Below are 12,395 nucleotides of genomic sequence, written 5' to 3'. Positions count from 1 at the left end.
CGTCTTTCTTACAAAAAAATGAATTTATAAAATAATAAATCACGAGAAATTAAATCAATTTTAAAGTAAACCAGTCTAGGTGAACGGAAAGAAAAAAAAAAAAAAACACAATGTGGTCAAGTTGTTTCACCTAGCCCAATATGCATCCAATAGCCTGGTATTTTTGACTTTTGCTTTATGAAAATAACATATTTTATGTTATCTTGTTTTTGTGAATATGTAGCTTGCAATTTTTTAACCATGAATAACTCAATTCCAATTAAATAATCACGGTTAAGAATAATTAACTAAATAATGTAAATTTAAGTAAGGTACGGAAAGCGGCAAAGTTCTCAAAATTTGCGTAATTATTCTATTGAATATCATAATGTATAATAAAGTTTGACTTCTAACGGAAATGTACGGTACAATCACCTTAATTAGATAAAAATAAAATAAACTTTAGGCAGTTTGTAGTATATATTATTAACCTCTATTGATGATTTTTGGACCTTCATTGGAACATGTTACATTTACAAAGATTCTAAATTAATCGGAATATATGTTAACACCTGATTACTATACCTAGCGAACCAAACTTTTTGCAAATATATTAATCCTTCCTCAATCCTTATATTTTTAGGCACTCTCATATACATTCTACATATTCCTAAAATTGAGGGCCTTCTCTTTCTTTCTTTTCTACTATTCGGTGTCCAAAAATCACATTGAAATCCGATCAAATTTTAATCGTGCACTCCATGATCTATTTGGAGTGGCGCTCTCAGTATTATTTTTGTCATATTCAAAGCTTAAATTCAAAATTTATAATTAAGGATGAATCAGTCTCACTACTATATCATAACTCATATTGAAAAAAAATTATTCCAAACCTCACCTCAAAGTTAAGAAGAAAAGAGAAAAACAAACCATTCCAGAAGAGGGTTTTAAAACAGTTTCAAGTTTCCCAATACCATGACACCGTTGTTGGTATTGGACATGATATTTTAAAGAGTATTTTAGCTATTAAAAAAAAAATTAAATTAAATATACGTTACTGTTGTAAACAATTTTTCAACTGACGTATTTTAACTTGTTGTAACGGTAGCCTACTTTATTTTCAATCATGGTACTAAGCTCACGTTATTATGAACAGTTACTTGTAAATTAATAGAGTAAAAATTCATTTCTACTGATAATGACAACAACTTTTTCTTGAAATCTGTTAAAGAATGACAAAAGTTCCACATTGGTGATTAATGAGATGAGTGGACAAGAATAAGACTTGGGCAATTCTCTTCAGACCTATTTCATATGGTATCAGAGCAGGGTCCGTCTCACCCGATTGTGGAGTCTATCCAACTGTTGCACCAACGCAATTACCCTGAAAATATATAATTAAAACGAATGAATTAAGTGGTTAATTGCTAGGTGATGAAGTAAAAGCTCTAAGAGCATTTAAGTGAAGTTCAGGTAGTAGTTTTATAGAATACTTTTTTATATATAATATAATATATTAGGAGTCCTCAATTTCCAAGAGGTCGAAGTCACAAAGTAAAAAAACAAAAACAATATGTAGGCGTAATTCACGGATCATTAGACACGATCGATAAGCTGTTGTTTGTGTTCAATGAAAACAAATCAGATCCCTATTATTTTGTTATGTACAATATTCACTAACTTTTTAGCTTTTGAAGGATCCACAAATAAATAAAGAAAACAACTATTAAGACCCAAATGAAAAATGACAATCTACAAGATAAAAATGAACTTATAAATGCTTCAATATATGAACTTAGTAGATAGACTATAGTCTATACACCATCTATGATTATAAATCTTAAGGTTAATACATTGACATTACCTCAAACTTGAATACAAATTTTATTAGATACTGAATTCAGACTTATTTCAATTAAGCATCTGTATATAACATAAATTTTTTTTATTAAATATCTTCGATTCAAAATTTAGTATTATTACGGCCGAAATATTGAAATGGAATTGTATATTTTTGTTTGCATGTGCAGGAAAATAATGAATGGGGCAAGTCTTAGCATTTAATCGAACATGTTGTGGTTGTATTTACTGCATGCACGTTTGCATGGATTAAATGCTGTTGGCGCTTTTTGCGCAACACACTCATACCCATTTCCTTTATTTTATTTTTTTAATAATAATAATAGAACATTCAGTATAATCATGTGATGGGTTCTATCATCTATACGCCCTATATAACACACACATTGTTTCATTAAGCCTCATCAAATTAGAGTATAAGGATGGTGGTGAATTTCGGTGGATACAGGATCGTTTTTGTTAAAAAATATTTTGTTTATAATGTGAGATTTTTTCATGTTAATTCAAATGTGATTCAATTCTAATATAAATATCGAACACAAAATAAAAATTTTTATGAAAAGAATTTAAAAATTAAAAGTCAAAAGCAAAATGCATCACACTTAACTTATAGGTGTACAACTCATAATATATATATAATAGTTAGTATTTTTGGCTTACCAATTCTTTTATGATTTTATGGCTAATATATTCTATAGTCCTAGCATCAATTCAAATTTTATTGAATATATATATATATATATATATATATATATATATTAGACACAAAATAAATAAATAAAACAAAAGTCATAAAGCCAAAAACAGATGACACTTAATTTATAACTTATAGCAAGTATTTTTGTCTTAGCCAATTATTTTATTATTTATGGCTTATATAATCTATAGTCTTCAAAATATACTTCTTAAAACATGACTGCAATTGTTTTTACATTCTATTGTTGTCGTTCATTTCTCTTTTGGGTTAAAAAAAAAATACTTTCATAATAAATATTAATATTTTGAGCTCTCCTGTGGTTTACAATATCATGTTTATCTTCTTTATTTTTATTTACTTGTAATTATTATTTAAATTTATTTAAAATAAATATAAATTAATTTAGATTTGATAATTTAACCTTCTTTATATTAATTTCTACATATTAATAAATATTTTATAAAAAACAATTCATTTAACAAATATTTTAAAAATAAATCAGCACATACATGTTTTTTTTATCCAACAAAGATCAAAGTCTTCATTCAGGCTGACCCACCAATTTCATCAAATATTAACTCTTCATCTCCATTTCATCTTTACCAATTCATGTAGATTTTTCCCACAATAATCCATCATTTTCCGGCAACAATTTTTTCAAATAGAAGATAAAAATGAACATCCCAAGAGAGAAATTCGATAAGAACGATCAGATTTTGTTTGTTAAATATTTCAATGAGCGAAGAAGAACATGATCCAACAAATAGAGATAAATCGTTGAAAATTATATCTAAATTTTCATATATAAGGGTATCGTTGTCAAATCTAAATTAATTTATATTTATTTTAAATAAGGTTAAAGAATGATTACAAGAAAATGAAAATAAGAAAGATATAGAGCGAAACCTGGAAGGAGGTATTTGAAATTATCCCTAATATTTTTAAATAAATAACTTATAAGGACGTTTACGAGACACTAATTGTTTCAATGGTACGTATATTCAAATATGTAATTATTTATTTTCAAATTGAAACTGGTAATAAACAAATTAGTGTGTTTGGTACAGGAGGTGTTGGATAGGTTATATGAATATATTTGAAGGTAACAATAAATTGCACCTCTCAGTACTTATCAGAAGGCTAACTAATTTGGTTGGTCGATCTTCTTTAATTTGGCTATGTATTTACTAGATTAAAAATAAAAATAGCAATAGAATAATAAATTATACAGGTAATAAGAGGTCTCGATTCAAATTTTAAATATATAGAAAATTTTATTGGAAGCGTTATTTCTAATACATCCTCTAATACAGAATCTAAATTTAATTGGAATTCTAATGTGACTTGAACACTTAATAAACAGCGAAAAATGAAAGTTATTATTGATGTAAAAGTTTGGTTTTTCGGTAATTATGATTTTCAAGTTAGTAGAGTAATATTTTTGTTCTTTTTTTCATCCGAAATAGTTAACTTTGATGAAAAAAATTTATAATATTCTCATTTTTAATATTTATTCTTGAATAGAACAAGGAAAAAAGTACATATTTCATTTTTTTTGTTTGTCATATTTAGAAAAATCAATACATAATTTTCACATTTAATTCAGAATTTACTCTAATTATTAACTATAAGCATTTATTAGATGCATTTCTCAAAATATTAATTTTTTATATTTAAAGAATTATATAGCTGTAAAATAATTTTTTTAAATTTTTTTTTTATCAATTTAATATCTGTTTGAGAAAAAAAAAATAGAAGCAAAAGAAAAAGGTGGAAGGGGATTAAATAGAATTGTGTAGGGACCAATAATTAAAGTGAATTTAATCGTTTAGACAAATTTGATGAAGACAAAATGGGTGACCAGAAAAAGGTAAAGGGGAAGAGATGAGGTAAAACTCAAAAGTAGATAATAAATTCTTGGGAAAAAGATTGAATCTACTGCTATCACTTAAATTAGCTATCAAAGTATTTACTTCTTCACGTACTATGTATCAGAAAATCCCACGTTTACTGAAAATTGAACTAACAGTGGGAGCACACGTTTGGTCAGCAAAGAAAACAATACTAGCTAGTCACAACGAGAGAAAAATAAAAAGAAGTTACAACTTGAGTTTTGTTTATTTTTAAGTCGATCGAGGGTCTATTTTAATAATGTCTAGATTTTTTTAAAGACAATTGTATGACGGTATACATATCATAATTTGTGCTTCGACAACATGATTAAAAATCAGAATAACAATGTGACGTACTAGTCAGTAAAGTAATTAAGAATCACAAAGTTTCATGCTAGAGTAAATAAACTAAGTAGTTTTTTTTAATCTGTCAAAGCTAGTCTTACATGATATCTATGTTGGTAGAGATTACTTCGATTCCTTCTGTTCATTTTTACTTATCTATTATTTTTAAAATAGGTATCAAGTTTGAAAAATCAATATAATGTGTATCACTTTCTTCTTAATTCACACTTATTATTAACTATAGTTATTTTTCAAAAATGTATTTTCCAAAATATTAAGTTTGTGGACACATTTATTGCTCTATTTAAAAGAAAGCACTTTCTATCAAGGCTTTTTCAATATCTAAGGCTTGAACTAGTGACCTATGATTAAAGCATAGACAACCTCATCCTATGTATCACATATATATTTTGTACTGACTTATTATATATTCAAAGGATAATATAGTAAACTTATCATCTCATTAACTATATCTTTTGTAAAATTAGTCGAGATATGTACAAATATGATTATAAAAAGGAGAAAAAAAAAGAAAAGGCATGAGGTGTCTGTAAATGCAGTGGCTACTAAACAACAACTACCATATCTAGTATTGGTTATGGGCTTTCTGAGTTGTGATGGGATTGTGCTTTATTTCTCTTTTCATTCTTTCTTTCTGTTTCATCAGAGGTACTTAAAAGTGAAGTGAGATTGACTCCATCATTTATCCTTTGAAATTTTGTCATGTTTACCTAAGCAGTAGTGTTTGTAACAGATGAATCAGGTATATTATATGGTCATTGGTCAAAATCAAATATTCAATTTTACATGTGTGAACAGTTGATATTTACTTTTTTAAGTTTCACTTGAAAATTGTGATAATACTACCCACTTCTTGTAGGAAATCTCAACAAGACTGATCAACAGTCAATTCAACAAGCCCTTTAATTTAGTTTAATAATCTTTTTATATAACCAAACCATATCAAGATTGTTTACAACTATCAAATCAAGTAAAAATAATTAACACTACTGATACGTACTTACTATTGTTGATAATAAGTGGAATTAAAGTTAGCAATTGCTCGAAATAGATTTTAATTAAGTGACTCATATATTGTGCGTGTAAATATTTTATTAAAGTTATTAAGGTAATATGAATCAAATTAGATAAAAATTTCTTATTTAAGTAATACTTTTTAAAAAAATTACGACACATAATTTGAAACAGAAGATTAAAAAATGAAATGAAACGAATGGAAAGTGAAATTAAAGAGGGATGTGGAATGGGGACACAAGGGAGTTGGAGTTAGAGCTTGGTATGTCGGGATAAGAGGAACACAACATGGACTAAATTAAGTCCATTAATAATTACTATCTTCCTTAATCACCCTCCTAAAAAAGATCTTTTCAAATTTCTCGTTTCATCCAATATTTAACTATCCTTTTGATATTTTTTAGGTTCGTTAAGAAAATAATAAATATAAAATATAACTTATTAATTACTTCTATGTATCTAATAATGGTATATATATTGATTCTTCCTTTTAAATATTCTTTTCGTTTTTAATTGCTTATTCATTTTTTTTATAGTTGTCCCTAATTACTTTTTCAGTTTGACAAATCCAGAAAGAATAATTTTTTTTATTTATTATATCCTCAATTAAATGACTAATTACTTTGAAAAATATAAAATTTTTCGTCCACTTCATAATTAATAGGGGTAAAATAGTAAATTCACTATGTCATTAATTATTTTCTTGATAAGTGTGTCAATTCAAAAGTAGACAAGTGAAAGGAGAACGGAAGAGTATTATGTAGATGAAACTTTATAATAATATAATCTTTTTTTAGCTAATAGACGGTTAAAATAAGAGATAAAAAGTATTTAACTGCAAATTAAGTCAAATATTGTAGAAATAAATAAATATCTTGTGATTTAATGGATAAGTATAAGAAACCACACATTGTATGTGGTAGAAACTAGGTTTGACTGAATTCTTAATTCTGATCAAATATTTTATTGGTTAAAAAAATGAGAATTTATAAATTTAAAATTTTATTTTGTTCTTGCGTTTTGAAAAAGATGGAATCTAAATTGGACGTTACCACCGTTTTTTGTTTTTTTTTAATGTCTATCCCAACTTCTCGTATATCATATGTTCTTCTTGATTTTCACATTATATTTTTGTCAACTCTATCTCCCAATTTTAAAATGTTTGTGTTATTTGATGAAGCCTATAGCATAGTTGTACAATCTCTAGGCACCAACTCTATCACCCAATTTCAACATGTTAGGCTTCTTTTTAAAGGACCATAGCATAATTTAAGATTAAAATATTTAAAGTGAATCATTCACACTCAACTTTTACTACTATAAATGAGGTTTACAAAAAGGCCCAACTAAAAAAAATTTACCATACACAATGTTAATATTTTATATTTCCATAAAAAGTTATACAAAAATTTAAACAGGTGACTTCCTAATAACGTGACAATACTTCCTAATAACGTGACAATAACTTTATGTAACTCTTGCTAATACTAACGGCAGGATAGTGCTACTTGGAAAATATCTTAAATGCAGTCAATTATTTATGATGAAAGTTTTAAAATATAGCTAGTATAGATGCCAAATTTAACTAGTGTGAATACATATATACTACTGAAAATTCTCCTCTAGTAAAATACAATGTGAAAGGACTCCAAATTTAAGCCTCTCTTGGTATTACGAGACAATAATGAAACAATAAAATATTTACCACAATTGATTATGGAAAATAATAATAAGTGCTATTTTCCTCTTAATTAAATTAATTTTTCCACAATTGTAAAAGGAAAATAAAGCTTTGACTACCGTATCAGACTAACAACTGCTAACAATTTTTTTTTGGAGAATTGAAGTGATGAAAATATAGCTTAAAATTATTCTTACCTCAGCAAGATTTTTCTTTTAATAAAAAAAATATCACTTTGTTTTACTTTCTAACAAAGTAGCAACACTCACAACTATTATTATATTTCCGTCCCCAAATAAATTAAATTTCATTATACGAGTTTCACTTACCATGTTCCCTATTTTTTTAAAAAAAATCGATCTCATATCAACATTATACAAATAAAAAAATATTAAAAGTTCTCCATATTTCTTACTACAATTCGAATGATCTACTTTACAAAATAACTAGCAAATGTGTAAAATTTTAATATACATATTGTATACATAATCAATGTATATTGATAAATAAATTTGATAGAACGGTTATAAATTTTAAAAAATATATATTTGAAATGAAAATGGAAGGGGAAAAAAGAAATAAATTTTAGTTTCCTTCATTTAAGCAAAATATCTTGAAATGTGTTTTTGTAGTAATAAAAATGACCCTCGAGTCAATCCAATACTTCCTTTCTTTGGCCAAAACATTCAAATCTACAAAGAGCAATTACTTCTCTTCCACCGTTTTCTATTCAAATCCTACAATTACATTATCTTGACTTTCAAAAAAAAAAAAAAAGTTTATTTACCCCACCCCCCCTAAACCCCCCTACCCCACTTACTTTTCTCCCCTATTTATTCCTTGCTGCAACAACACCTTAATTCTCATTAGAATAATCCACACCTTTCCACCTCTCTCCATTAATACTCCCTTTCTTTTCTTCATATATACAAACCCCAAAAAGACATCAAAACTCAAAAAATATGTAAAACAAAGAGACAATTTCATCAGACTTCTGAAGATATTAAACATCACAATTTTTATTGTATTTTTCTCTCTCTTTTATTTTGAATTTAAGAGCTTTCACTGTCTTTCACTCTGATGAAGATTCTAATATAAGCCCCATCATGTGCTTCTTTCAATGTTCTCTTTGTTTTCTCTTCAAATTGAACTAATTGGGCTTTTTGTTACATTGAGTAGTGAACAAGTATTTTCAGTCTGAAATATAATAATTTTGTGAACCAAGTTATAATTATAAGGGTATGGGCCATGTACTAGATCTCTAGTCTATCTTTTTCACTTTACATTTAATTTCATTTCTATTTTTGTTTATCATTGAACAGGTGATTCTTGTTTTGGGTTTTGTCTTTTTTATTCCTACAATTTGTTTTCTTTTTAATCTAAAAAAAAAAAGAGAGTAGTAGGTATGGAGTCTATATCTATATAAGAAGTGTGTTAGGGTTGTTTATAGACTACCAAAAAAAAAAAAAAAAAGCTTAAAGAGAGTTACCTTTTTTTTTTCCTTCTTATTTGTTCTTCATCCTCATCAAATATGGCTTCATCAAATAGACACTGGCCTAGTATGTTTAAATCCAAACCTTGCAATTCTCACCATCACCAATGGCAACATGACATCAACTCTTCTATCATTCAACAAAGACCTCCATGCAATCCAGGTACATATATATATATATATATATATTTTTTTTTTCTTTTGTAATGAATGAGGTTTGATTTAAATTTTTTTTATAATTATGATTAGAAGAGCGAAGTCCAGAGCCAAAGCCTAGATGGAATCCAAGACCTGAGCAAATTCGTATACTTGAAGCAATCTTTAATTCAGGCATGGTGAATCCACCAAGGGATGAGATAAGGAAAATCCGAGCTAAACTTCAAGAATATGGACAAGTAGGTGATGCTAATGTGTTTTACTGGTTTCAAAACAGGAAATCAAGAAGTAAACACAAACAACGTCATTTACAAGCTAAAGCTCAACAACAACAACAACATAATAATAACAATAATTCGTCTCATCAACCTATTATTACTTCATCTTCATCATCTTCTGATAAATCTTCACCAAATTCGTTGACTTTCTCAATTGGTACCTCCAATGTTATGGACTTGCTCAATTCTCCTACTTCTTCAGTGAACCAACAAAACTATAACGAGTTCCTGTCTAACGAGCAGCCTTTCTTTTTCACTGTACAACCACCAGCAGTAGTACCAACTCATGATCACTCCGCTATGTCACAAGGGTTTTGCTTCCAGGATTCATCTACTTTTTCTCCTCATTCTTCTTCTTCTGGACTTCTTCTTAATGAATGGATGGGGATAAGTACTACTAATTCAAAGAAAGATGAAAATGACAAAATCAATTTGCAGTCACAGCTCATGACTTATACACTTACTTCAACTGTTTCTCCTCTTGCTACTACCACTATTCCCACCATTAGTCACATTCAAGGTAAGCATTTTACTCCGTCTTCATCCGTTACATTTTATATGATACTTTTTTTTTTATCGTTTCTGAATATCACAAGTTATAAGGATATTTTTGTTTTTCTATTTCCGTTTAAATTTATATACCGTCAAATACTATCATATAAATTGAAACGAAGAAAAAAGTACTTTTTTTTTATATGTCTACATGTTTAGTGAGTAGAGTAGGGGAGGATTATTGAGTAACTGAAAATGCTAATTTATTTACTTTTTTTTTTTTTTGAAGTGTTGAGTATGTGGTGGGCTAGCTACTCAGTACAAATGATACCATATCTAGTATGAATGTGCACTTTTAACTTTTTTTTCCATTTAACTTCATGACAAAAGTGAAGATATATAAATATAGTCTAGAAAGTTGAAAGCCACTCATTTTATTTTATTTTAGGGCCAGAAACTGAGAATGAGAATAAATGTTTGTCTCTATTCATACGAAATTTAATCATAATAAGTAAAATCTTCTTCTGGCATTTCATGGAAGTGATTGATGCTAAGCTAGGCCTGTTCACTTTTTACACAGTGTTCTTTTTAACAAGGCTAATAAAGTAGTTTTACATTTTCTCATACGTTATGTTTTATAGATAAGACAAGGTTAGATTTGTCCTTTGGCTTCCTCATTTTCTGATTTCTTGTCTATTTTTTTTGTGTGAACAAACGTTCGCATGGATGGATTTTTTGGATTTATGTATATATAAATTTTGACTACTGCATTGGTTACATTTATCTCATGATTGTGTAACGTACGTGTGGTTGTAGGGGTTACTGTGGATCCTAATGATGGGGGTCCCACAAGATCGACAGTGTTTATCAACGACGTTGCTTTTGAGGTTGGGATAGGACCGTTTAACGTGAGGGAAGTGTTCGGTGAAGATGCGGTGCTTATACATTCATCTGGTGAACCACTTATTACTAATGAATGGGGTATCACAATTCAGCCACTACAGCATGGTGCATTTTACTACTTGCTTCGCACGTCAAGTATTGCATCGACTCATCATATATAACGGAGACATAATTGATTTGGTACGAATTCAAATTATTATTATATTTTTTAACATTACACGTTATAAAACCTTTCTAGGAAATACTTTTTTTTTTTAATTAAAAATCATATTTGATTGCAGATTTGTTGATGTTGAAGAAGAAAAAGATGTTTGGTGTTGTGTTTTGTTTCATTGTCTCTTGAAGAAAAGAAGGAAGGGGGGGGGGGGGTTTAATTAGTTTAATTTGTAGTGTTAATTAGTATGTTACTTTAAGGGACATTTTAGTTATTACAGAAATCTAATTAAGTCCTTAGTCAATGTGTACTATGTTTCATTTTTTATGATGAAATGAAACTAACATATTATTATATTATAATATAAATGCGCCTTTTTGAGGTTTAATTACTTTATTTTGATGATACAAATGAGTTGATTAATTAGTAAAATGGTTAACCTTAAATGGATGACTTCAGTTGCATTTTTATTTATTTTTACATGGATGACAACATGTGATGATATATATATGTGTCTATGAAGGTGAAGAAAAAATCCAATAACTGTGATATCATCATTAACATATTTTCTGGCAGCTTTCATGTTTACTTGTTTGCTTATTCTGCAAGGAAAGCAAAGCATGGTTGTTGTAATTAAGTGCCTTTATTTTCATTTTATACCTTATTATAAGTTTAAGTTATACATATTTTTATCGCGATAAACTAACTCATGTTAAAATTTAAATCACACATTCTAAAGATTACCTATAAGTAAAAAAATCTCATGCGACTAGCTAGATAAGAAAGCTACTAATACACTAACGAGGTATATAACTTAAAAAGTACTAGAGTAATTTTTATGTATGTACCATGTAATGTGAAATAAATTCTTCTATTTATCAGGTCAAGTAATTGGTAATTATATTGTTTATAGTAGGCAATTAGCTAAGATTAAACTATATAATATAAGAAAATATAGTAGTATTCTTTTTGGGATTTCATGTTTTTAGACAGTCATCTCTGGTTTCTTCGAAAAAGAATTCTGTGGGAACCCCTTCTAATTCTTAATTAGTTCACTATTGATTTTACCTCTATAAATTAAATTTGAGTCTGTATATATATTTTTGTTTCAAACTAGTGGTATGCATAAAACATTATTGTCGATCTAAGTTCGAATAAAAATAGAGTTGCTAAGATTCAATCGAAACATTTTTCCTACCCCATATAATTAGGGTACATTTCATTCTATAATTAGATTTCAATTATGAAATTATATCGAGTTTTTAAATAGACTAAAAACAAAAGAATGTCATATAAATTGAAATGAAAAAAAATGTTATATACATGTATAAAGGAAAAAACTATCATGTATATATGAAATTTAATTATTATATGATGAACAGAAAAAAAAATGTTAACTCAATTTATACTTGATATTTTTGTCATGCAGGG

The 12,395-nt window shown here is 27.7% G+C and overlaps 1 protein-coding gene across 2 annotated transcripts; it reads left to right on the top strand.

Annotated features, from left to right (window-relative positions):
* The first annotated feature begins 8,374 nt into the window (after window positions 1-8,374).
* On the top strand, window positions 8,375-11,329 carry LOC107010621 (WUSCHEL-related homeobox 9-like). 2 transcript variants are annotated; one of them, XM_027914553.1, is made up of 4 exons: window positions 8,375-9,144; window positions 9,234-9,935; window positions 10,724-10,990; window positions 11,092-11,329. In XM_027914553.1, exons 1-3 carry the CDS (start codon window positions 9,021-9,023, stop codon window positions 10,969-10,971), a joined length of 1,074 nt encoding a protein of 357 aa, XP_027770354.1. In that variant the 5' UTR covers window positions 8,375-9,020; the 3' UTR covers window positions 10,972-10,990; window positions 11,092-11,329. The 2 variants fall into 2 exon arrangements, with proteins under 2 accessions (XP_027770354.1, XP_015065385.1); XM_015209899.2 differs by having other exon boundaries at window positions 9,231-9,935; window positions 11,092-11,328.
* The last annotated feature ends 1,066 nt before the right edge of the window (window positions 11,330-12,395 follow it).

This window comes from Solanum pennellii, chromosome 2, assembly GCF_001406875.1.
Source record: "Solanum pennellii chromosome 2, SPENNV200".
NCBI lineage: Eukaryota > Viridiplantae > Streptophyta > Magnoliopsida > Solanales > Solanaceae > Solanum > Solanum pennellii.
This window is presented reverse-complemented; position numbering and strand designations above follow the sequence as displayed.

Coding starts and splice junctions, on each gene's coding strand:
- LOC107010621 (XM_015209899.2), top strand. CDS start 9,021: ATGGCTTCATCAAATAGACACTGGCCTAGTATGTTTAAATCCAAACCT. Junction 9,145..9,230: donor AAGACCTCCATGCAATCCAG/GTACATATATAT, acceptor AATTATGATTAG/AAGAGCGAAGTCCAGAGCCA. Junction 9,936..10,723: donor CACCATTAGTCACATTCAAG/GTAAGCATTTTA, acceptor GTGTGGTTGTAG/GGGTTACTGTGGATCCTAAT.